Source organism: Moschus berezovskii, chromosome 14 (assembly GCF_049115385.1).
Source record: "Moschus berezovskii isolate FMDL1 chromosome 14, NW_MosBer_1.0, whole genome shotgun sequence".
In the NCBI taxonomy this organism is placed as follows: Eukaryota; Metazoa; Chordata; class Mammalia; order Artiodactyla; family Moschidae; genus Moschus; species Moschus berezovskii.
This window is the reverse complement of record NC_142473.1, coordinates 58,379,197-58,405,959: the sequence shown is the minus strand read 5'-3', so window position 1 is coordinate 58,405,959 and position 26,763 is coordinate 58,379,197. Positions and strand designations below refer to the sequence as shown.

The 26,763-nt window shown below is 49.7% G+C and overlaps 1 protein-coding gene across 1 annotated transcript in view; it reads left to right on the top strand.

Annotated features, from left to right (window-relative positions):
- MAP6 (microtubule associated protein 6) overlaps positions 1 to 22,064 on the top strand; it is an 80,689-nt gene extending 58,625 nt beyond the window's left edge. The window contains exons 2-4 of the mRNA XM_055423701.2: positions 134 to 347; positions 2,976 to 3,175; positions 20,674 to 22,064. Coding sequence (XP_055279676.2) covers positions 134 to 347; positions 2,976 to 3,175; positions 20,674 to 21,922 — 1,663 coding nt within the window. The 3' untranslated portion in view covers positions 21,923 to 22,064. The remainder of the gene's footprint in view (positions 1 to 133; positions 348 to 2,975; positions 3,176 to 20,673) is intronic.
- The last annotated feature ends 4,699 nt before the right edge of the window (positions 22,065 to 26,763 follow it).

The window sequence follows — 26,763 nt, the reverse complement described above, 5'->3', positions numbered from 1 at the left end:
TTCACTCTTCATCCACACATCAGTCAGAAAGACAGGCACTAGCAGAGGGATTGCTGTGCTTGCAGCTCAGAGAGAAGGCCCTGCTGCCAGGTAGAGGATGTATCAAATCACTTAGCTTTTCTTTGACTTGCAGGAATGAATTCAGAGCATGGACGGACATCAAGCCTGTGAAACCCATAAAAGCCAAGCCCCAGTACAAGCCCCCAGATGATAAGATGGCTCATGAGACCAGCTACAGTGCCCAGTTCAAAGGGGAGGCCAATAAGCCAACCCCAGCTGACAATAAGGTCATTGATCGCAGAAGAATACGCAGCCTCTACAGCGAGCCCTTCAAGGAACCTCCAAAGGTGAGACAGATCTTCTGGGGACCCATCAGCAGTCTGGCATGGAGGGGTTAATGGTAGCAGAGATGGGGGCGGGGCTACTGCCAACTCTGGTCCTTAGGGCTTCCTTAAATTCCCTTCTTTCCATCTTAGCACATAGAGACAGAATGGCTTCTTACCGGGAAAGTGAAAGTGAAAGTTGCTCAGTCCTATCTGACTCTTTGCAACCCCATGAATTATACAGTCCATGGGATTCTCCAGGCCAGAATACTGACGTGGGTAGCCGTTCTCTTCTCCAGGGGATCTTCCCAACCCAGGGATCAAACCCAGGTCTCCCACATTGCAGGCAGATTCTTTACCAGCTGAGCCAAAAGGGAAACCCAACCTTTGCTAAATCAAAAGGGAATTTCTAAAGGAACATTACCTAAAACAGGGGTTCCCAGGTGGGTCAGTGGTAAATTCAGGAGACTGCCAATCCAGGAGATTCAAGAGACAAGGGTTTGATGCCTGGGCCAGGAAGATCCCCTGGAATAGGAAATGGCAACCCACTCCAGTATCCTTGCCTGGAGAGTCCCATGGACAGAGGAGCCTGCTGGGCTACAGTCCATGGGGTCGTAAAGAGTAGGACACGACTGAGCGACTGAGCACACATTACCTAAAATGAAAACAGCTTAAAAACTGTTAGATTTCCAGAGAACTAGCTTCTGATTTTGAGAAACTCAGAAAGAAATGGTAGAAAATCTCACCTGAGCCTTAAACCCCCTTGTCTTAAAATAATTGTGCTTTTGCCCCTGAAGGGCTAGCGCAGACATGGGGCATCCTCGCCTGACTTCTTTCCCACCCAGCCTCTGCCTCATCCTCTGCTCCAATCACTGGACACTTTCTCACCTCCCGAGTCCCTGAAAATCACCTGCTCTTTCCTATCCTTTCCCTCCATCCAGCAGCAATCCTTAGTCTGTCAGAACACACCTGTCACATCAGTGTTCCAAGTAATTTGTTACTATGATGAACAGTTTGTGAATGATATTCATTTCTAAGTAAGATACAGTGGATTCAGGTGTTTTCCTATAAAGACAATTGTTGTTCAGTCACTAAGTCATGTCTGACCATTTGTGACCCCATGGTCTTTAGCACATCAAGCTTTCCTGTCCATCACCATCTCCCAGAGTTTTGCTCAATCTCATGTTCATTGAGTCGGTGATGCCATCCAACAATGCTTTGCCTTATTTGTATCCCGATGTGCAATCATGAGCGGAGAAAATCCTATTGGACATTCTGCTGTTGCAGCCAGAATCACACATGCCATAACTTATTCTATGATATCAAGCCACACAGAATCATGAAAATATCAGCTCTCCTTTCTATAATAGCAGAAAAAGTCTGAAAACCTATGTAGCCTTTGCTCTGTTTTGCCCTAAAGTCTTGCAGTCCAGCGGAGTTTCCTCTTTGGTCCAGGACTTGTTTACAGGTAAGGGAATTACCCAAACCAGTTTGCCTGGACTACTCCAGCTATAACATTAATGGTTCCATATTCCATGAAAGTCCTCAGGCCTAGGCAAGCCAGGATGATATTATTTATAGGTTGACAGTGACTGAGAGCCCCTGAACCTCATTGAGTGGATGACCCAGCTAGTAAGACCCCGCATCATCTCTGTCCCCCTTCTGCAGATGAAGTGGGACCGAGATATAGGGTTGGCTCTGGGCAAAAGAAGATTTGAGTGGAGGAAGGAGGGAAGATTGGGGAAAGGAAATCCAGAGATGGATGGGAGGAGGGTAACGTATTGGGGGACCATATCCAGTGGCCCAGCATTCTTGAGAAAGAAAAGCCACAGCCGTCTTCTAGGGATCAGGGGGAAGAACTAGCAGAGAAAGCTTGGGAACAGTGAAGTGGGCTTGAATGGCAGCTCTGGAGACCATCTAGGGAGCCAGCCAGGGAGAAGGAGGGGACGCTGGGCAGCGCTGAAGGCCTCACTGGGCGAGACTGCCTGCCCAAGCCTCTCAGTGAGGACGTCTGTCCACCGGAGCTCAGAAACAGGGAAGATCGGCTGCTGCTGTGAATTAAAGACCAGAATCCTGATGTCTTCCATCAACAAAGGTTGATTTCTTATTACCATGTGTCCACCGTGGGAGGGCTGCAGCTCTCCACGTCCACACCCCTTCAGGCTGAAACTCAGGGTGCGGAGCGGCCTCTCTGTGGCAAAGGAAAGGAGTTCATTGGGAAGCGTGGGCTGACTCCTGGCCTTCTATCTGGAGGGGGACTCGTCACCTCTGCTCACATTTCATTGACTAAAGCCACTCCTGTGCCTGCCTGAGTTGAGCAGGATAGTGAAGTACAATCTTCCCACGGGGAGGGGCAGCAGCCCAGAAATACAGTCCAGTGCCTGGGGTGGGGGAAGCGGGGGGGATGGGGGCCAGAGCTGGCATCAGGAGCCAGAGTGGCTAGCAAGAGGGCAGCTAGAACAGGGGACCAGGGGCTCCAGGTGAGAGATGCCAGGTGACCAGGCATCAGCAAAGGGGCTTTCCATGCCATGCTTCTCAGAGTCCTGTGCTTTCCTTAAGGTTATCTTTTCACTAATCACATCTTCTCTCTAAATTCTCTCTCCAAATCCCACCCCTTCTGTGTTTCTGTTTGCGGTCTGTGTCTCCGTGCAGGTGGAGAAACCTAGCCTCCAGAGTTCCAAACCAAAAAAGACCTCAGTGAGCCATAAGCCCCCGAGGAAGGCCAAAGACAAGCAGGGGGCGTCGGGCCGGGCATCCAAGAAGAAGAGCGCGGAGGCTGCGCGCACCGCCCCGCCCGCCGCAGACAAGGAGCAGAGCGCAGAGATGAACAATAAGCTGGCTGAGGCTAAAGAGTAATGCACTGCACTTCTCTTTCTTCTTCTCTTCTTTTTACTCTTTTTTTTTTCTTTCATCTAATCAACAAAAAAGGCCACAAAATTGATTAGAGGCTTCCCGTCTGCGTGGGTCCTGAATGTTCTAGGAGCTCTTTGGTTTCTCTGAGCAGGGGGATCCTATTTCAGAGACCAGGCGACCTGCCTCCTGTCCAAATCTAGACAGGGCCACGCCACGGGGCCCCTGGACCCGTCAGCGGCCGGCTTGCAGGGCAGTGCCTCCCTCCGGGCAGGGGTGGGCATGCCTGGTGAGGCAGGCGGGAGGACACCAGAGGAACTGTCCTGATGCTTCAACATGAATGTGGGGCATCCTCCTCCTGTTCCTCCCCAGCGTCTGCGCCGGTGATCAATTTTGAACTTAGGTAAAGGTGTTCTTTTCCAAAATTCACAGAGTTATTATGTGCTATAGAAGCTTGACCTGGGCTTCAACAATTGACAAGATTTGTGGAAATATTTTTTAAAAAGCAACAAAAAAAGTTTTTTGGCCTTAATCTCAGTAAAATGAGTTGTGTTTGTTAAGTAATTTTTCATAGAGTCTTTTGCTTGAAAGAGGTGACTACATTTAGTTTCCTATTAGTGGGCTTTGAACTGTATGCTGAGTAAGAGATGTGATAACCAAAACGAGGCCAGGGCAGAATAGTTAGGTGTCATAGGCACACTCCAGACATCATAGGAAGGTGGCAGAAATGAGGCTGTTTTCCTGTTAACCCCCAACCTATCCAGCGCTGCTGATTCTGCAAAGTGACTGGTTACGGGGGACTGGAGGAAGGAAATTCAAGGCGTAACGATGGTGTATTTAGAGTCTGGCTTTCTTGCTTCTGAGAAACACACAGCAGGAAGCAGACATAGCGGCTACTCTGTCAGTGGTTACTATCCCTGCCTGGACTGTTCTTGCTCTGTTTCTTGGAGAGGACGGAACGTGCTGAACTTCGGGTTCTGGGAGATTCCTGTGACTTAGCCTAAGACGAGGAGCGTTCCCTGCTTGGTGATTTTTTTTTTACCTCATTCCTGAAGAAAGGCAACTCTCCCCTATATTGTGTGTCTTGTGTCTGTGTGGCCAAAGCAGCCGGGTGGCAGTGCCGCCCCAGCTGTGCTTGCGTTGCGTTGTGGGCATTAGTCAGGGAGTCGTGGAAAGACCCCATATACCTACCAGAACAATTACATTTGCAAACCCCATGGCGTGTGCGTTCCTTGGTGCCCTTTCTCATGTATGCAGGGTGCTTCCTGTCGCCAGCTTTCTGAAATTGCTGGGCTGTTGTGTGACGCCAGCCTCCTCAGAAGTACCTTTCTTTTGTCCTGAAAGTGGTGAAGAGTGAAGTCCTCACAGTTTCCTACCTCAGAAGTCCCGTTAGGTCCTTCAGGTTGGAGGAAATAGAGCCTCCACAAGCTCTCTCATATTCTGACTGTTCAAGCAGCAAAATCCCCATTTACACCATTTTATTTGTCTCCTTTGGGCTTATCAATATGTCTCTTGTAAATTAATTGAGCCTTCACTATGCAGGCCCTATTTCCTAAGAGGACAGGACCTACAGAAACAAAGCACTGGGCCGGGCAGGCCTTTCTGCCATCTTCCGAAAGGCAGTTCCAGAGAAGTTCCAGAGAAGGAACTGTGAGGATGAAGTACTGAGGAAGCAAGATGTGAGTGAGTGTCAGTGTTTGCGAACCACAGATTTGGATGCCTCGATGGAAGGGGCTAGAGTAGATCTGAGTACGGATTCGGGGATTTGCTAGCTGGCCTAAACAATGTCAGAGAGCTCCATCAACATGACCTTAACTTTGTCCAGGAAATTCACCCATGTACCTTGGTTCTCTTGAGATATCTGGTACTCATCAAACATGTTGATGTTAGCCACAGTTTGAATTTCTCCATGGAATAGTCATCTGGTTTTCTTTTCAGATCAAGTAAACCAAACTTTACATCACACAAGGGACCATTCCCTCAACATTCGATTGTTGAAGGCCTGTGTGCCTGACAGGGGGCCGGCCGTCATGGGTAGTGTGTATAAATCTGGCTCCACCACAGCCAGGGTGCATAGGACTTATCCCTGTGTCTGATCCAAGTTTGTGTTGTCCAAACTGTAGTGTTTCCTGCCCCCTTGCAGCCCCAGGCACCCAGCTTCCTCCCTGCCCCACCTGAGGCTTTCCATGACTTGTAGGGTGTCTCTTCACGTCTTTAGTCTCCCCATCTTTTTAGCACCTCCCGCTGAGAAAATCCATTGGTAGTTCACTTTGACTCTTGAATGTGTCACTTCACTGGCAAGAAACCTCCTTTGATTTCTGCTGTTTACAAATAAAACAGTCGGTCTTGTTCTGCATCCCAAACATGCTGACTGAAACTGATTGCAGCCTCATAAGCAGTGTTTCGGCCTTGCCTTTCTGAAGGCAGCCAAGCTTCAAATGCCTGTTTGGCCCATTTTTGTACACTTCCCTGTGGTTCCCTGAACCCCTCTGATGAAAGAGCGAGGACTGGAGCCTCCCCACCCTCTGCTTCACTCGCCCGCAAACCCGATCCCTGCAGCTGTGCATCGGGTTCTTAACGCTGTACCTTTTCCGCTGGTGCTCCCATGATGCCTTTGCTCTCAAGGCAGACCTGAAGCATCTAATTACGATTTTGTGGCCTGGGTTTTGTTGCGTACCACAGATTGTCTATGTATGTGTAGCGCACACCTTTCTTGGTGCTATTTCATTCCTGCTGTTAGTAAGAAAATGACAAAATATTCATGTATAGCCAATTGATTGTGCCGTGCTTGTGGTCTGTGCTTGCTCAGAAACAAACAAACAAACAGTTTTTCCAATTATAAATAAATGCTAAAGACGAACACCACTTTCTTGATCTTATTTCCTTGGTAAGGCCCAGCTGAGTAGGTGAAGGAACCACCTTTTGCCATTTGAGCTGCTCTCCCCAAGAGGAGCTGTGCCCTGCAGTTTCTCTGGGGGTCCTCCATAACACAGCTTGACTCTTTTAGATACTTGCCTCTCAGATACTAATTGCAAGCAGTCAGAGCTAAGTGTTGGGAAAGGCGACGATGGACCAGGAGACCCAGTGGCCAACAAGGTAGTGTAACGATTTGATACCCTGTTGCTGGAGGTGAGTGGCCAGCAAAGCCTTGCCAGGCTGGGAGGCTGGCCCCTGGCCCCCACCCTCTTCCTATCAACCCGCAGGACTGTCTGTTCTGATTTTTCTCCTCCCAAGGGATGGCAGAAATGCCTTCCCATACTCATTTAATCTGGTCATTGTGGAGGCTCCACCCCCTGGGGGCTAGTTCACTTTGTGGGTTATGGGGTGACAGTCTTGGCGTGTACCTAATGCGGGAGTGTGGAAACTGCCATAAGAGAATCCAAACAAGGTAACAACAGAGCAGGTAGTGGGGAGCTCAGATGGAGGTCAGGATTCTTCCCACCGGGCATGGAGAATCAGAAAGCTTCACGATGAGTGGGGAAACCTTGGAGAGTGGGTGGGGTATGGATGTGTGGGCATGCAGGGGCTGGCCTACAGGCGGGAGAGCAGAAGCATGGGCACTCCAGAACCAGGGCCAAGGGTGCCCACCTTGATATCCTTCTGCTGAAACGAGAGATGAAAGATTCTATACTTCAGGATCCCACTTCCTTTTTCCAGTGCGTGTTGATTGAATCCCTATCATGTGCTGGGCATTGTGCCCGGAGAACCAGGATGGCTGAGACCCCCACCTCCACAGTGAGACACGAAGGAGGAATCTGTTCTAGCAGATTCTGTGTGTCAGTGGATGGGCAGGTGGTGCCCAAGTGGACAGAGCCAGGGCTGGCCAGAAACAGAGGTGTGGGGGCCCCACACCAGGCGAGCTCAGTCCTGGGGAGTGGTTCTTTCGGGGAGGGTCGGGGCAGTGTGTACATCCTGATGCCATGGCGGGGGGTTGGGGTCACTAACCAGGGTCTCCATCCACACCCCAGCTAGTACCCCGCCTGTGCATGCTCCTACCATTGTGCTGCTCACCCTCACCCTCACACCGGGCACCAGCCACAAGTTCTCTGTTGCTCTCGGCCTGGAGCTCTAGACTGGGTCTCATCCTGTTGCTGGTTCTCAAAATCTGGGCTTTGGGGAGGAGCTGTGGTCAGAATAATCAAGGGTCACATATATGGAAAAAAAAATATTATATATTTGTTTTCCAGATGAACAGAAAACATTCCACCCACCTGCCTGCTTTTTGTATGAGGCAGAAATGCAAAATACTGTTCAATAATAAAACACACATAAAAGTATACTATTTAACTCTCTTTTGATCAGTTAAGAATTTTTTAATCAAAACTAGTGCTTGAGAGAGCTGAAAAGGCAGAAGAGGTAGAAACAGAGGCAGAGAGGACGACGCACTGAGATTAACCCAGGAGAAGGTGAGATTTCTCGGAGTCAGAGAAAGGGCAAGGATGGGCAGTGGAGAAGCAGGAAGGTGGGAACCACCCAGTGGTCAGGCTCGCCCAGAGCCTTGACCTCGCTTCCACCGTGCTCTCTCATGCTTCCCAAGCCCTGGAGGCAAATCCTCACCCATTACTATCACCACCTCTCTGAAACCGCAAACGAAGTTAAAACCAGCCCCTGATTTTGAAATAGGTCCCCAATGCTATTAATACATTAGTTGTAAGTGTAGTTTAATCCTTCCTTAGAGTTTGTGCATTCTTAGTGAAGTTCTTCCCTCATTTTTTGTCCACTATGGTTTAAAAATGCACAGCCTGCTTCCTGTAGACTCACAGGGACTGTCCAGTCTTTAACAAAGTCTGTGAACCCCCTCTGTGTGTCATGGTGGTTTCAAGGCTCTCTCCCTGCTAAAATGCCTTAGGGCAGTTTACGTTTTCAGGACCTCAGATGTAGAAAGTTTCTTTCAGGACATGGGCCATGGACTATCTACAGTTAAGGGGAGACCCTACCACAGCCCCAGCTGAGGACAACAGCGGGTAGGAACAGCAGTGGGCTTGATGGTGGTGACAGCCAAGTTGAGACAGGAGAGGCAGCAGTTTCAAAGGCCTGGAACCAACCCTCCTCAGCCTCCCATCATGCAGAACTGGGCACGTGATGCAAAGCTCTCGATCCCGCTGCCATTAATGCATCAATCCTCATGACACTAGACCATCCTAGAGTAGCTCTAATAACAGAATTGCCATCATCACATGTTTTCTTCCTCAGCATGTGAATACAGGTTAACAGTGGCAGTGCCCTTAGGCCTTTACCAGATTCATGGATGGAAGTCGGTGCCAGCTAGGCAAGTCTGTGACATTCACTAAACTCTCTGAGCTTTGGTGTCCTCCTCTGAAAATGGGGACACTAATACCTACCTCAGGTGAGAGGAGTGAGGATGGCATGACTTGATGGCTCTAGGGAACCCGTAGTGGACGCTATGAAGAGCTCATTCCAGGCCCCTCCACCTTCCCTGTACAGTACTGGAGAGGTCTGCGTTCTTCATCTCTTCATCTTTCTGATAATCTCTGACAATATATGAAGTGGATTGAGGCAAACACTGATTAAGAAGAACGCTTTTATCGAACTCCAGCTACTGAATTACCTTGAGTCCACCAACCTAAACAGTAACATTCTAAGAATTTATATTTACTGATTGCTTACAAAGCATTCCTTTCTGTGTGGTCCCACTGACCCTTCCTGATGTAGTGGAGCAGGTGTTTATGCCAGGTGACAGACAGGACAAGGCAGCTCAGAGGGAAAGGGTGTCTGCCTGCGTCACAGCCTGGACTGCTTCTCCCCTTCACCCAAGGTGGGGCGGGCAGCCTGAAGGGAGACAGGGTTCAGATGAGTTGGATTCCTCCCTCCCTCGAGGGGCCCTGTCCTGGCATCTGCAGGCTCACCTAGGATCCCCTTTAAATCTTGGGAACTAGATACAAATGAGGGGAAGTAAGAGTTGGGTCAGGTCTTCACACACAACTGGCCCAGACATCCTGAGTGAACTGACCAGCTGTCTCTGCTAAGTGTATAGGTGTGCTCCTTAGGGTGCTGAAATAACTGACCAGGTGACTACAATGCACGGTGATTGAATACAGAATGTTCCGAGAGTTTTCATGCGTAAAAAATACACTTGGTACTGGAGATACCAAGATGAAACTGGTGTCCAAACCTGACAGTGGAGGGCTTTGCTCAGAGACCATCACCTCGTGCTTTTTATTCCTAACAGTGGAACTGAGCTTAACTCTCTGTCCCTTGTCCTCATGTAAGTGGCCCTTGGTCTCTGGTTGATTTGGCATTATCTATATCTATCTCTATCCAGACATCTTATCTGGGGCCAAGGGAGCTTCATATACTGAGATACACAAATTGCTGTCACTGGTACTGGTTTAAGCTGCCAGAGGGATCTATAGGACATGCAGTTCTGACCATGTCACATCCTGCTTTAAACCATCTGTGGGCTCCTCTCGGCCTGCAGAAGCTTGTGTCTGCTCAACGCACCATGCTGCTTCTCACCTCCATGCTTTACCCACGCCGCCCCACCTGCCCAGATTGCCCTTCTCCTGCTTCTCCACCCGGCTAACTCATCCTTCAAGACTCCGCTCAGGGGACAGCTCCAGGAAGCCTTTCCCGAACCTCCCAGGCTGGGTAAGATGCTCCCTGTGTATTCTTCATCATGGAACTTGGCGCGTGTACTGTGTCTGCTCATATCTGTGTATGTGTCCTCCCACAAGAGTGTGTTCCCACGGGGCAAGGACTCAGTCCTGCTGCTCATCTTTGTAGTCCTAGCTTCCGGCCCATTGTCTCCTGCAGAAAATGTCTTGTAAAGTGCTTGTTGACTGAAGAGTGAGTGAATGAATGATGATATTCACCATCTGCCTCCATACCCACCACCATGCCTCCACCAGGCTTTATTCTGCCTAGTAACTGGCTCTGCTCATATTACAGGGGTGGTTTTGAGAAAGGTCATGGCAACAGGAGAGCACAGAGGTGTCAATGGCTGGTTTTAGAAAGGCCAGACTCTAGGTCAGCCCCCTCTGTACTTTATATGGATGCTTTTCCTAAACAGTCCTCACTTTATAAACACAGATTTGAGGTTAGAGGGTAATCATAAGAGGCTGGCTGAGCCCATCCCTTGCCCTGTGCAGAGCTCCTAATTCCGAGATGGCAGAGGCATCCCTCAAGGGGCATGTCTTAGACATACGGGCTGGGAATTAGAGCTGACAGTGCTCAGTTGCTTCAGTCATGTCCGACTCTTTGCGACCCCGTGGACTACAGCCTGTCAGGCTGCTCTGTCGGTGGAACACTGGGGTGGGTTGCCATTTCCTTCTCCAAACACCAACAGTCCTGGTTCTAAATCCAAGCACTATTAGTTACTAGCTGTGTGAACTTGGCTGAGTTTCTTACTTTCTTTGAGCCTCAAAGAGGATAACAAGCATACAGGTATCCATCACCACCCAGATCTATGTGACTCCTAAGATTCAGAAAGTAGGAGTTTGGCCAGCAAGGGATATAGTGTGATCCAAATCTGTTTGGTTCCAGTGTGGGGTAGCTGGTGGTAAGAGAAAATCGTATTTGTGATTCAGAGGACTATTATGAGAGGGCCTCATGGGGTTGTATGCGAAGGCCTCTGTGAACTTCCAGAAGGCCTCTGGAACACCCTTGCCATAGTTGATTTAGGGGGTAGCTTGCTGACCACCACTTTCCATTACTTACCACCTTTCACCCCAACAGAGTGGTGGTAGCTGGAGCAACACATGGCAAATCCACTCTTTCTGTCATGCAACCACTTGAGGTGAAGCCCCTCCAGCACTGACTCTTGCTGCCCTCTCCCTTCCCCAACCCTTCCCCAACCCCTCCTCCCTGAGCACCCTATCAATCACTCTCCTCATGCGGACTCTGTTTCTGCAATTACATGGTCATTTTCACTGATTCACTCTGGACACACCAAACCAATTTTTGATCAATGGCTCGAGAACCCATCCTCTGCTTTAGATGGGATGGGGAGAAAGACAAAGATGGATTTGCAAGTTCCCAGCTAGACAAGAACTGAGCCATTACATCTGGCTGCCTTAGTCCAGCACCTCACATTTTTAAAAGGGTCTTTAGCAGGATTATCAGATTCATGATAGCTCAAGACAGTCAACTGTGCTCTTGACTTAGCCTTCCTGGTGTTAAGACAACCAAGGAAGCTTTTAAAACATCTACTATACAACTGGAAATGTATTTAGTTCTTAGCAGGTTATATCTAGAAAAGGTATTTAACAGTAAAAAGGAAAAGTAAGGAGTGCCCTGGAGGTCCAGTGGTTAAGACTCCAAACTTCCACTGCAGGGGTCACAGGTTTGATCCCTGGTCAGGGAACTAAGATCCCAGATGCCACACACAGAGTGGCCAAGTTAAAAAAGAGAGAGAAAAAGAAGGAAAGGAAGGAAGGAGGGAAGGAAGGGAGGGAGGAAAAAAGAAAGGAAATAAAAAAAGAAACCGGGATCTTCCTAACCCAGGAATCGAACCCAGGTCTCCTGCATTGCAGGTGGATTCTTTACCATCTGAGCCATCGTGGAAGCCATCAGGGGACCTGGGAGTGGTGGAGAAAAATCCAAACTAGGAATCTGCTCTAGCTGTTTAGTGCCACTTTGTAAAAGGCAGAGTTGGCACAACCTAGTGGGCTTCCCTGGTGGCTCAGAGGTTAAAGCGTCTGCCTCCAATGCGGGAGACCCGGGTTCGATCCCTGGGTCGGGAAGATCCCCTGGAGAAGGAAACGGTAACCCACTCCAGTATTCCTGCCTGGAAAATCCCATGGACGGAGAAGCCTGGTAGGCTACAGTCCACAGGGTCGCATAGAGTCAGACACGACTGAGCGACGGAGCGGAGCAGGGGAAGGGAAGGAGCATGTGTTTGACCTTAAACACTTGTTCCCATTTAATCCTCACAATAGGGCTAGACTCTGTTGTAGGCACCATCCCCATTCACAGATTTAAAAAAAAAACAAACTGAGACTCAGTGATTAGATAACAAAGTCACACAACTTGTACCTGGTGAGCCAGGATTTGGAGCCAGGTTTGGGTGACCGAAACCCATTCCTTGTCCAGCACTTGGGACCATCTCTAGGATTCCTAATGTAAAGAATTCCTGCAAGAGCGATCTCCTCATCCTGTCCCTTCCTTGCTCCAAAGCCTTCAGTGACCCTAAATACTCAAATCATCTTTGGAAAATGAGTCAAATGAGGGTCACAGATGCTGAGTTTGCTCAAACAGTTACTACCCGCTACCCACCCCCTCAGCTCCCGCCCAGAATTAAGCCTTGTGGTGGCAGCCTGTTTTTCTAGCCATGGTCCTAGTTGCTCTTCCTGTGCTGATAAGCCACAAATAGATGGACTCTGTGTAGCCCCAGGCTGATCAACTGGCAGCCATACAGGTAGGGCTTACAGGTGTGAGTGCAGATGGGCATTCTTAGACCAGGATGTACAAGCTTTCTGAGACTATCTTCTTTGCCAGGGTCTGCTGAACACCAGGAGGTAAATTAAGGAGGCTCCATGGGGTCGCAAAGAGTCGGACACGACTGAGCAACTGAACTGAACTGAACTCGTGCAGTAGATGCAGGAAGAGCCGAGGCAAAGGGGAGCTGGATGTTGGAGTCCCAGAGGGCAACTCTCAGGAGATGCAGTTGGGAGCTCGGAGCTGGGGACCTGTAGAATTCAGTGACTGTAGCCTTCTGGACCATGCAGAACCAGAGTTATGTCAGGCCAGACCTAGTTCAGACATCTGCAGACAAATTTGGGATCTCTGTGGTTGAAGTCACATCCCTAAGGGATATTGTTGCAGAAAGGAAAGAGCTTGACTGCAAGTCTGTCATCCTCAGTTAAGGTCTTGGCATTAACAGGCTGACTATGTGATTTTCTGGAGCCCTGCTTCTGCCTTTGGAAAACAGGGACACATATGAACCCATTCTGCCTGGGTGACGGGCTGCTGTGAGAATACAATGTGCCACCTTGATGATGAAGTCGTCTTAGAAACCATAAAGAGAGGTTGCAGTTTGGGAGGACAGAAAAGGTGCTAAGGCAGTTAAAAATAGGAAAGCATGTGTGTATCACGTAAATCCAGTTGTTAGAATTTTATCTTGTGTGAGTTTTTGTTGTTGTTTTAAGCTCCCCATTTGCGGTGGAGGCCTCCTGTGGTGCTAGCCGGATGCTGCGGCGCTCTAACTCTCCGCACTGGTCAGCAGACTGTCACTTAGGAGGCATTTATTAAATGTTGTGGAAGCATTGTTTAGTTGCTCAGTCGTGTCCGACTGTTTGCAACCCCATGGACTGTAGCCCGCCAGGCCCCTCTGTCCATGGAATTCTCCAGGCAAGAATACTGGAGTGGATTGCCATTCCCTTCTCCAGGGGATCTTCCCAACTCAAGGATCGAACCTGGGTCTCCTGCATTGCAGGCGGATTCTTTACCACTGAGGTATCAGGGAAGCCCTATGGAAGGATGGAAGGAGTAAAAAGGAGGGGAGGGTGGGGGATGGGGAAGGAGCTAGGGAGGGAGGGAAAGAGAGGAAAGAGGATGATGCAGATGTGGTCTCTTCCCTTAAGAGCCCCCTTCTGGAGAGGCAGCTTCAAAACTGTTGACAGCTGACCTGATGGGAGCTGCTGTGTCCAGGTGAGGGCATGGGAACAGAGCGGGGACACAGGAGAAGGGGTATTTGACCCCTGATGGTAGAGGGTCAGGGTGATTTCACTCAGGAAGTGACCCTGAAACGGAACCATTAGTTGCTGAGGAGGGTGGTGCTGGTGGCAGGACTGCTGTGCCTGAGAGACAGCAGCAGGGGCTGTATCCATGGAGGTATAGGTGCTGGGGCAGAGGAGGGGTGTGCTGTTTGGAGACCTAACGGGGACATCCCTTTCAGTTCTGGGGTCACACTTTCCAAAGGAAGGGAGCCAACCGAGATGTGTAGTGAGGAGAGCAGTAGGAACAGTGAGGGCTCTGAGCTGCGGTGGGGCACATGTTGCCCGGAGAAGTCAGGGATACGGACACAATTGCTGTCCTTTCAACTATCCTCACATACCAGTCAGTCAACAGGGCATTCTCTGGAAGGGTGACCCCAGAGCACAGGATCCAGAGCAGGGCAGGGATGGGAGGGAGTGGAGCTGACAGAAATCCAGGCTTCTACTCAGGGTTCTGGCCACAGAGGGTGGGCTGCCTCATGCAGGTGTGTGCCCTACCCCCCAGACCTGAGCAGCTCAGGCAGTGGCTGGGGCTGGCTGGTGGGGAGACAGCAGCACAAGTTCAGGAGACCCCATGACCCTCAGATCTGTCCTTCCAGCCCGGGCACCTTCGAATCAGTTCTGCGGAGTTGTGCTTTCTGGGACCAGAGAGGGAGGACTTGCCCAGCACAGTGATGTCTTTGCACTGAAGGAACTTAGGCCTCTCTGGTTGGAGAGACACAGGCAGATGAGGGCTTGGAGCCAAGGCTGGTGGTCCTGGCGCACTGGGAGCTTTACACGGTTCGTGGTGCGGTCCCCACAGGGGGGGACTCCCGCCTCCCTCATGCCTGCCTGTGCCCCCCAGCACATGGCCTAACCCAGAGCACAGGCTCAGCAAACTTGGTGCAATGAATGGATAAAAGAAAAAGCATCAAATATTGATAGAATAAAGAGAAACAGCTCTACGCCAGCTACCCACTACTCCCACAAATATCTGCCAGCTACTAGGAGCCAGACACTAGATACTCATGATGCAGAGATGAATAAAACACAGCCCACGAGCTGCGGGGGAGAGGCAGGTAATTACCAAACACCATGATAATTGCTAAAATAGAGGCCATGCAGCCTCATGGGAAACAGGGGCGGGGCAAGAGTTCTTGTTTTGAGAAAGCCTTGTCTCCCGCAATTCTTTATAAGAATAACAAGCCTTTCAAAGGCAGTTTCCTTGACACTCTCCCTCGGGTAGCTGCATCTCTTATAATGTGTTGGGAGCTCTGTCTGTGTCTGGGAAACGTGCGCGTCTGTACAGGGCCCTTGGAGGCAGACAGAAGGAGACAAAGCTGTGGAATCGCCTGGCCCACTGTCCCCCCTCCTCCTGCAGGGCCCGTGAGGCACAGACAGCCTGGCCCCTCTCAGTCTCTCCTGCCCATCCTTGCTTCAAGTGAGTTTGCTCCATCCCTTCCACCCACCCAGTGAATTTTGAGAGGCCTCTGTTAAGTCCTGGACTTGCTATTTCTTAGCTGTGCAGCTGTGGGGAGTTGCTTGCCTACTCTGGGCCTGGTTTCCCATCTGTAGAATAAGACATTGGACCAGATCACCAAGCTCCTTTTGGAACTAATGTTTATGAAATATCTCCTGTATTCCAGGGGTCATGCCATGAGTGTTCCCATAAATGAAGGGAGAATTCTCCCATTTTATAGATTAATAAACTGAAGCTGGCAGCCCAGATGTCCCTGATGACGTCCATGGCTAGGATGGACTCGAGTCAGCCTTTGGACTGGACTTTGACTGGACTCAAGTCCAGTCAGTGTTCTTTCTCCTCCAGCAGGCTGCTCTTTACTGAACAATAAATAATCTAGTTTTAAAATACCCAGTACCTGGACTGACACATGAGTTTCTTTCTTTCTCAGAGCTTTTCCAAGCTGAGGAAGCAGGGGTTTCAAGGACAGGGTCCACAGGTCCCTGATTCTGAACAAGGCCCTATGCCAGGAGCACGGCCTTAACTGGGGCCCGCTGTGATGGTGCATCAGGAGTCAGTCTGGGAAGTAAAAAAATCACAAGTGTATTTTGAGATTAGAATTGTGTGCAAAGGCAAGAATCAGTGGGAGGGAAGAAAGCCCTTTCTCCAGATAGTCTCAGGCAGAGCTTGATAATCCTACTTCCAGACTCTAATAAAGCTTGGCTTCAAGTTCAGCGTATGTATACCCAGTAGGCATTGCCTGTCACCACAGAAACAGGAAAACAGACAGAAAATTAAGTTTCTAAGACTTTGGTTTTCTCATATAACCTAGGAATATTACATTTTGCAAATAGGACAGAGCCTGGCACAGAAAAGCCTCTCCTTTATTCATTGATTGGACAAGTCAGAGATTTCCCTGAGTCAGGTACTGTTTTAGGTACAATGATTTACAAAATGGACATGGTCCTGCCCTTTGAACACTTCAGTCTAGAAGGGGAAACATTAATGGAAAAGAATGCAAGTAATTATCTGTGATAAGGAATAGGAAAGAGAATGTCAGGGCCCAAGAGAGCCTGTACAGTGGCCTGGTCACATCTGCTTCCCTGGAGGATGAGCAGGATTAGCAAGGAAGAGGGAGCAAGAGAATGTCCCAGGAGGAGACAGCAACACATGCAAAGTTGTGAATGAAAGGAGCAGGGCATGCTGGGAGGGTAGGGCACAGATGGCTGGAAGGCAATGGGAGCAGGCTGGTCAGCGAGGGAGGGCGGTGGAACAGGGTAAAACTTCTTTATTCTCAGTGCAAGGAGAAGCCTTGAAGATGTCTCAGCAGGAGGGAAAGACTTCCTTTGGGTTTTTTTGTTTGTTTTATTTTGCTGCACCTGTTCTTAGTTGCAGCCTGTGCAATCTTTAGTTGCAGCATGTAGGATCTAGTTCCCTGATCAGGGATTGAACCCTGGCCCCCTGCATTGAGCGCAGAGTCTCAGCCACTGGGCCACCAGGGAAGTCCCAAGGATTTGCTCTTTTTTTTTTTTTTTTTTCTGTATGAAGACTATGTTGGAGGAGAGGCCAGAGATACCAGTTAGTGGGCTGTGACAGTGGTCCACAGAGATGAAGGCACGGCTTGCGGGAAAGGTAGGGAGGGAAAGAAATGTGAGTATTTAGGAGATACATGTTAGGAGCCAGAAAAGATGGTTCCTCATGGATTGAGTGAAGGCTTTGAGGGAGCAGAAGGTATTTAGGATGACTTGGAATTTCTGGCTGGGGCCATGGGATAGATGATGAACCAGGTTTCAGCAACAGTAATTTGTGATTCTGTTTGACCTTTTTTGTTCCAGGTACTGTGCTGGGCACTGGGGCTGCAGGCCAGGTGGATGCTCCCTGCCTTCAGGGAGCACACAGTCAATTAGGGCAGGGGGAAACTTGACATGCAATCAGGGTATCTATGAATGCAGGGAGAAACTGTAAAATGCTATAAAAGGGAGCATCCAGGAAGACCTCGTGAGGGGGTGGGATCTGAGCTGAGCCATCAGGAACAGACAGGGGAAAATGGGTGAAAGAGGGCAATCCAGGCAGCAGAAACAAAGAAACAAACATTGAAAGTATGTCAAGCAGCAAGGGTGGCCAGAGGACATTGCAAGAGGGTGAGGCTGCAAGGCTGTCCACCACCTTCCTGCCTTCCTCCAGGGCTGCCAGAGGCTCCAGTGAGCTAAAATAATGTGCCTGTGAGCGTCTGGTAAACTCTTACACAGTTACTGTGGTTATGGACTGACTTATGTGAGGCACCAAAGTGAAAGTGAAAGTCACTCAGTCGTGTCTGACTATATGTGACCCCATGGATTGTAACCTGCCAGGCTCCTCTGTCCATGGAATTCTCCAGGCCAGAATACTGAAGTGGGTAGCTGTTCCCTTCTCCAGAGGATCTTCCCAAACCAGGGATCAAGCCCAGGTCTCCTGCATTGCAGGTGGATTCTTTATCATCTGAGCCACCAGGGAAGCCCATAAGGCACCAAAGCTCTCTACAAATGTCACCAACTATGATCAGATCCAAACAGGATCATCTGATCCTCTGTCATAATGCTCTCTTGCATTTGTATTGTCATCCCCAGTTTACAGATGAGGAAACTGAGGTCTGTTGTGGTCGAGTAATTGCCCAAGATCTGGCAGGGAATAAGCAGCACAGAAGCCAAGAAAAAGCCAGCAGGCCATTCTAGTTTCTGAGAGAGTATACAGGCAGGGAGATGGGAGGAGCCTGTCCTGTACGCTGTCTTGAAAAGATGTGCAGCTGGCTCAAGGCACCAGACACAGACTCAGTTGTGCAGGTTGGACCGGCCCCTAGGCAGCTGGCCTATGGGCTGAACATGGTCCATCACCACTCACCAACCACACACACTGGCTTCCGCCCTGGGTGTGCAGCTCTGTCTCATTCACACAGAGGGCACTGTGAGTGGTGGGCATTTTACAGATGGGGAGACTGGCAGGCCACCATGGAACCAAATGATGGCCAGTCAGTGTCAATGAGAGTTTTATGTTGCACTTGAGGGTGGTTTTGTTCACAGGAAGACCAACCAAGACTGCTTTGGTTTTAAAAAGAAATGTTTAATTTATAAAAGTACAAACTTAAAAATCTAGTAAAGTGGAACAAACCCTTTTAAAGAGGATTTTATAACAATTCAATTCCCCTAAATTTTTAAAATTATTAGTAATTTTTTTCAAAAAACTAAGCTTAAAAATATGTTTACTATCAATTTGTAATAAAAGTTCATCATTGTTTATAAAATTTATAAAATTGTCTTATATCTTTCAAGTTAAAACTACAACTCTATTCCATTAAACATTTTATATTAGAATCACAAAACTAGTCCAAATATAATAAGCCAAATATATTATATATTATAATAATATATATTATTATATTAGATATAATACGCAAATTATTTTAAACAGCATGAATACTTTCAAACTAAATCTACACAGATCTTTTTCCTACATTTAATACCCCCAACAGCAATATTATTTAATTTATCATTTATGATCTAATTCTAAATCTTTCCATGATTAAAGACACTTACTAAGGAAACAAGTTTACTAACCAAATCAATATAGAGGTGTATATCAGAGCAATTTCAGGGTTAGCTCACAGCTGGCTGAGAATGTTCATTAAGCAGAAAAATGAGGCAAGGCATGGGAACCAGTGCCACAAACATCCAGGGAAAGTTACTTTGCACTCCATGCTGTGGGTCTGGCCCTCTTTTAAATCTCCATACCAGCAGAGGACACTGGCCCCATATCCTGCCAGAGGGATAGGTTTTGCAACCGAAGCCCTAAGGCCAAGTTAAGCCATAGTCACCTCTTTTGTCTCACGTCTCAGCTTCATCACTCCATTTGGGATGACTCCATCCAGGTAGTTCACTTCCAGATAGGATTATCTAATCAATTTCCTGCCAGACTCTACTCTGAATTAGGTTTTTATTTTTCCTCTCTGGCCAGCCACCAAGTATCAGAGGCATTTTAATGCCACTCTTAGATTTTGCTTGCTTCTCGTAGCCTTGCTGCCTCCATAAACACTAAGGTCCTACTAATGGTAGCCAGCTGTGTCCATGTGACCAGGGCAGTTGGGCTCTGTGTTGTTCTGAACTAGGGAGCCACCCCAGCCCCTCTCTTCCACTGTGATGCTCAGAGACATCCAGAAGGAATGGATGGACAAGCTGCCTGTGGCACTCTGTACTCTGTTGAGAAATGTCAGTTCCTAGGAGGCTCAAGATACTAAATATATGATAAAAGAAGCTTCTGGACTGAGATGACATGTCAGAATAAAAATAGTCCAAATATGTGTAACTTTACTTCTAAGACAGAAAAATAACAGCAGTATTACATAGAACACGGTACAAGGTGCTTATGTATATAATTTCTAATCATCATAAATTTCTGAGTGAATATCATTCTACCCAATGATGGATGACACACTTGAGACCCAGAGAGACAAAACCAGAATGAGCTAAGAAAGCGTACAACTAGAAGTCTTACAGGACCCGCTTTAAATGACAGGAACTGTTACAATACTGAAGTGGGTTTAAGTGTAAAGACTTAATTGGCCCAGGGAGAGTAAAAAGGGAGCCAGAGTGGGGACAGAGCGAGGGGAGCAGGGCCTCTTCACTGTCTGAATGGGGAGTCCCAGCCAGTCACCACCAAATATGGTGCAGGTGACAATGGGGTGCATGGTCTATAAGAGAAGTTCAAAGCTATAATAAAACTGATTAAAAGCTGGTCTGTTTTTTAACTCACCCCAGCCAGCTGTTCTAAACAATGTGATAAAATACTTCTTACCCTTTTAGGGGAGGTGGGGAAGAGAGACCTTCCACTGCCCTTTCTCTCATGAGTGCCTTGGGACCCCTTGCCCCTCCCCACTGAGCACTTAACAAGGGGGTCAGGGAAAGGGAGGAGTCTGGGAAGCCCTGAGAACAGAAGCACTCTAGCCTGTAGGGTCACCTGAGTGGATAGCAAAGATGGGCCCCCAGGATGGACCCCACCTATTCTGGAGGAAGGAAGAGAGGCCTGGGGGGAGTGTGGGGTGGACAGGCTGTCAGGATGCCCACTGGAAGACTCTGAGTCCCAGCACAGTACTGCCACTGTCACCAGAGGCCACCCTTCATGCCACCTGCAGGTTATAATCAATTGGCAAGCACACTGAATGACCAATTCCCAAGCCTGCCCCTCACCCTACCCCACATTCTGCACTAAGGATCTGGAGATCAGATTCTCCTCCTGACTCCCCAGCAAGAGCTACCCTGGCCAGGCTCCACTGGGCAAGACTTAACAGGCAATCTGTGCTCCGCCCTGTCCCTGGTCCAAGCGCTGGCTCTCACAGTGACAACCTCTCTCTCCTCTGCAGGAGCCAGGTCGAACCCACCAGGGATTCACCTAAGAATCAAGGTCCTGTAGCCACAGAGCCAGACAAGGATCAAGGTCCAGTGGGCCCGGGGCCTCTGAAAGATCAAGGTCCTGGGATCCAAGAGCCTTCAAAGGGTCAAGGCCCCACAGCCCCAGAGCCTCTGAAGGATCAAGCTCCTGTGGTCCCAGGGCCTCTGAAGGATCTAGGTCCCATAGTCCCTGCATCAATTAAGGATCAAGATCACACGGTCCCTGAGCCTTTAAAGAAAGAAGGTTCTGTGATCCCAGCACCAGTCAAGGACCAAGATTCCTTGGCCCCCATGCCTCTAAAGAGTCAAAGTCCTGTGTTTCCAGCAAGAGTTGAAGATGAAGGTTCCATGGTACCAGAGCTTCTGAAGGATCAAGGGCCCATGGCCTCTGCATCTGTCAAGGACCAAGGTCCCATGGTCCTAGCAACTGTCAAGGACCAAGGCCCCGTGGTCCCTGAGCCTGTGGATCAAGGCCCCATGGTCCCAGCACCCGTCAAGGACCAAGGCCCCATGGTCCCAGCACCTGCCAAAGACCAAGGCCCCATGGTCCCAGCACCTGTCAAGGACCAAGGCCCCATGGTCCCAGCACCCATCAAGGACCAAGGCCCCATGGTCCCTGAGCCTGTGGATCAAGGCCCCATGGTCCCAGCACCTGTCAAGGACCAAGGCCCCATGGTCCCTGAGCCTATGGATCAAGGCACCATGGTCCCAGCACCTGTCAAGGACCAAGGCCCCATGGTCCCAGCACCTGCCAAAGACCAAGGCCCCATGGTCCTAGCACCTGTCAAGGACAAAGGTCCTATGGTCCCAGAGCAACTGAAGGATCCAAGTGCTATGGTCATAGAACCTGTGAAGAAGGAAGGTTCTGTGCTCTCTGAGTCTGTAGAGAAACAAGGGTTAGTGGCCTCACAGCCAGTCAAAGATCAAGTGAAAGGGGTCTCAGAACTTCTGAAGGATCATGATTCTGTGATTGCAGCGCCTGTCAAGGATCAAGGCCCCGTGGTCCTGGAGCCTATCAAGAGTCAAGTTCCTATAATCCCGGTGCCTCTGAAAGATCAAGATCCTCAGGTGCCACCACCAGCAAAGGACCAAGGTCCTGTGGTTCCTAAGCCTCTGAAGACTCAAGGTCTCAGGAGCCCTCAGCTGCCCATGGTCTCACCACCACCTCCAGTCGTGATCCCAACTGTCCCCCATGCAGAATATGTCGATGGTTCCCCTTGACACTCACCCCTTAACATGCCAAAGAAGGAGCTGGAGGTGAAAGTGCTCCCTCTCAGGGGCAGCGAAGACACTTATTTAATCTGCATGAAATACGTATTGTATAGTCTTGCTGGAATCTAATAAAACTGGTCCCTCTGGCTCACCAGTGTCTCTCTGGCTTCATTTGAGTGCGTGTGTGTGTGTGTGTGTACCGTGCATACTGGAGAGCGGGCATGCAGGGCTCTGCATTTATTTATTTGGGCCATCTGAGAAATCCCCAGCTCCCGTGAGTTGTCAGCGTCGGATGGGAATGGGTGGGAGATGCTAGGATCCTGACGACCGGACCCCATTGTGAGGGTGTAGGCAGGACACACTTGTCTCTCCCCTTTACTCTCACACTCCGACCACATTTCACTTGTGACACCACAGGTAGGGGGTAGGACTTCTGCACATCAGGCAATTATCTACCACTAGCTGGGGATCCTATATTTAACTCAATTCTGACACTATCTACCTAGAGACAGCGTTACCTCCCACAGGTTAAGAGCTCCATCCTACAAGACTGCCTCCTTGTCTCCCCAACTTCAGATGCCAATTGCAAGTCCCAGGCTATCCCTTGTACTTCTAACTGACTTGCTTTAATCAGGGTTCCCACAACTCCCTGCTCGGGTTCAATAATTTGCTAGAATGGCTCACAGAACTCAGGGAAACATTTATGTTTACTGGTTTATCCTAAAAGGATAAATAACACACCAAAGTGGAGAAAAGAATACGGTAATGTATAGAGGAACGGACACGCAACCTCCACACCCTGGCCAGGCACACCACCCTCCCAGTACCTGCAGCAACCTGGAAGATCTTCGAACCTCAACCTTTGGGGATTTTTATGATGACTTCATCATGTTGGTATAATCGAACATTAATTCTGTCTCCAGCCCCTCGACCCTTCCCAGCAGATGGAAGGCGGGGCTGAAAATTCCAAGCGATGGACAGGGAGGCCTGGCGTGCTGTGATTCACGGGGTCGCAAAGAGTCGGACACGACTGAGCGACTGCACTGAACTGAATTGTGACTTGGTGTTTCTGGTGACCAGCTTCCATCCCGAAGCTATCCAGGAGACCACTAAGAGTCTCCTCATTAAAACAAAAGACATTCCTGGACTTCCCTTGTGGTCCAGTAGTTAAGAATCTGCCTGACAAAACAGGGGATGTAGGTTCAATCCCTGGTTTGGGAAAATTCCACATGCTGAGGGGCAACTAAGCCTGTACACCATCACGACTGAGCCCATGCTCCACAACAAGAAAAGCCACTGCAATGAGAAACCCACACACCACAGCAAGAGAATAGCCCTCACTTGCCACAGCTAGAGAAAGCCCGTGCACAACAATGAAGACCCAGTGCCATCGATAAATAAACAAATTTTATTTTTTTATTTTTTTAAATAAATTTTAAAAATTTTAAATAAGACAAAACAAAAGACACACCTATCACCTAGGAAATTCCAAGAGTTTTAAGAGCTCTGTGCTAGGAACCAGGGGCAGAGACCAACAAGTATATTTTCTATTATTTCACAGGTAAAGTTCCATGAAAGCCTAGGTACCAAACAGATATCAAACCATAGCAGGCTGAGCCCTGGATTGTTCAGAGCAGAAGCCTACAGAGGAAAATGGGAGCAGGGGCCCAGCTGGCCCAGGTTAGTTCTGGATAACAATTGTTTGCCAAGGGTCCTGAAGATCATCCAGAGGTCATGCTTCTCGAGAAAACTAGGCCTCCGATCAGAAGAGTCCCAGGACACTCATGAAGCAGAACCCAGCACCTGCTGGTCCTCACTCAGTATCCAGGACAGCTCAGCCGGGACTTCTGCAACAGTGCCTGCAGTCCCCCACTCGTTCACGCATGCAGTTTGACTTGTGCTTAGCACCCACCTTGAACCTCGCTCCATGCTGGGCGTGAGGTCACGGTGGTGAAGAAGTCCCACTGAGGACAATAAAAGGTGGTGTCAGATGAGGCCCTAGGCCAACTAAAGGCCCGACTTTGAGAAGAGAGTGAAGGAAAGTCTCCAGCAGGGGCAGTCAGGAAGGCTTCTCAGAGAAAGCAGCCGTGAAGTACAGACAGCAAAGGTAGGAAGGGGTATCACAGATGTGGCCGGGCGGGGGTGGGCAGGCAGCGTAAGCCCCCTCTGGAAGTCACTGAATGAAAGAAACCTGATTTGCATGAGGGATCGACCAAGGGGTGTAGCAGGCCTCTGCAGCAGACAACTGAGAGCAGGCAGGGGTGACCAGTTTTCTGAACCCCAGGACATCACAGGGGAAGTCGGGTGGCAGGGAGTCAGTCCTGTAGGCTGTGAATGTGTCACTGGAAAAATGGCTGGGGGGCTGCTGGAAGCTAAAGCCCAGCCTTGCCAAAAATTGCTTCCTGCCAGAATCCCACTGGTGTAAGTCACAGTAGCCTCCTTTTTAAAACCCAAAGCCCTAGGACTTCCCTGGTGGTCAAGCAGTTAAGAATCTGCTTTCCAATGCAGGGGATATGGGTTTGACCCCTGGTCAGGGAACTAAGCAGAGAAGGCAATGGCACCCCACTCCAGTACTCTTGCCTGGAAAATCCCATGGATGGAGGAGCCTGGTAGGCTGCAGTCCATGAGGTCGCTAAGAGTCGAACACGACTGAGGGACTTCACTTTCACTTTTCACTCTCATGCACTGGAGAAGGAAATGGCAACCCACTCCAGTGTTCTTGCCTGGAGAATCCCAGGGACGGGGGAGCCTGGTAGGGCATCTATGGGGTCACACAGAGTCGGACACGACTGAAGTGACTTAGCAGAAGCAGCAGCAGGGAACTAAGATCCCACATGACACAGGGCAACTAAGCCAGTGCCTTCCAGAGCCTGCATGCCACAATGAGAGATCCTACCTGCCACAACAAAGACCCGATGCAGCCAAATAAATGAATATTTTTAAAATAAATAAAAAGGTACCAAAGTCCTCAGGGGCCTGGGACACCTGGGGAAGCCACAACTGATGCCCCCACCAAAGCTGGCTCCCAAGGAACACTCCTACCCCTTTAAGACTTTTGAGACCCATTATGGACATTAACCCCTTTAAAGTTCTCTTCTTTTTTTTCTTTATCGTTGCATCCTGCAGCTTATGGGATCTTAGTTTCATGATCCAACCCACACCCCCACGCATTGAGTCTTAACCACTGGACCCCCACGGAAATCCCAAAGGGCTCTTATTTAAAGGGCTCTTTTTAAAGGAGCACAGGTTGATTCTTACAGAGAAATCACAGGAAGTAATGCTGATTTCCAAGTGGTCCAATTTTCTAAGCAACTGGCCCCAAGCCTGTCTCCTCACTCTATTCCTAATAGCACCAGGGTTTTCTGCCCCCACTAGCCACTTCTACAGAGAAGGCAATGGCACCCCACTCCAGTACTCTTGCCTGGAAAATCCCATGGATGGAGGAGCCTGGTGGGCTGCAGTCCATGGGGTCGATAAGAGTCAGACATGACTGAGTGACTTCACTTTCACTTTCATGCGTTGGAGAAGGAAATGGCAACCCACTCCAGCATTCTTGCCGGGAGAATGCCAGGGACGGGGCAGCCTGGTGGGCTGCCATCTATGGGGTCAGACACTACTGAAGCGACTTAGCAGCAGCAGCAGCAGCCACTTCTATAAACACACACACACACCGATTATGAGGATTCTTCCTGGCCCATCACAAGTTTGCTGCTACATGAATTCTAATAGGGCCCTGCAGACAAGACAAGGCCACACTGAGGCTAAAGCAGTATTGTGTATGGATACCACCCCTCCTCTGACCCACACACCCAGTCCCAAGTCACACACATTTCCGTGGGCCAGGCAGATGGTGCTGGCTCTGAGTGGGCAACATCTCACCCGGGGAAAATGTCCAGAAAGCCACAGGTTACCAGGGCTCCCCCTCTGAAGTGAGAGCTGCCTGGGAACAAAGTCTGGGAGTCAGCCCCCCATGGCCCCCGCTAAGCTTCCTCAGGGACAGTGTCAGAATGGAAAGAGAAGTGGACCCAGCCTGAGGCTCTGGTGACTTGTTAAAGGTAGGAAGAGAAAGGCACAAAGGAAGCTGAGGAAGTGCACGTCCAAAGCTGTATGGAAAAACCAGGGCCCGTGGCGCCAGGAGTGATTCAATACGGAGAATGATGCCCAGCGTCAAAAGCTGAGGGAGAGAGTACAACTCAGTCGAAAGGTGAGGGAGAGGAAGCTGTGGGATTTGGCAGCTTCCACTTAGGAGCAGGTCGACCTCCAGTCCGGCGCCAGCCACCTGTTTCCTCATCTGTAGAATGGTCCTGCTGATAAGAGGAAATCCTGAGGCTGAAAACCTCCAGCGCAGGGTTGAGCTGCAAGCCGCCGCCTCACCTGCATCACGCCCAGCTCTCCACTGCATTGGAAGAAGGCCTAGTGAGAGAGGTTGTCGGCTCAAGGCCCCCGTTCTGGGCTGGGGCGGGGAGAGGCGGGAAATTAACTAGATGCTCTTAGCCCTTCTCAGATGCAGACTCCATCCCTGACCTCGTTCTTCCCAGGGGCAGCCATTTCCCAGGCCCTCCCCTGCACGCATCGTCCCCACCCCTCTCTATCCCTCCCCTTCGCTGCCTGGCGAATCCAGACTAAGGACCGGGACAGGCCGCAGCCAGCAACCCCGCCCACACCGACGCGGCCGCCTGAGAGGGCGGCGCCCCTGCTTTGGAAGCCTGAAGGGATCCGCGCCTGGGAGCCCGAAGATGCTCAGTCTCCGCCCAAGAGCCTCGAACCTGGCTCCAGGCTCCGAATCTGGGGATCGGACGTGGCCCCAGGGCTGTAAACCCTAAGCTCGCACCCCCAGCCCCGGTTCCAGT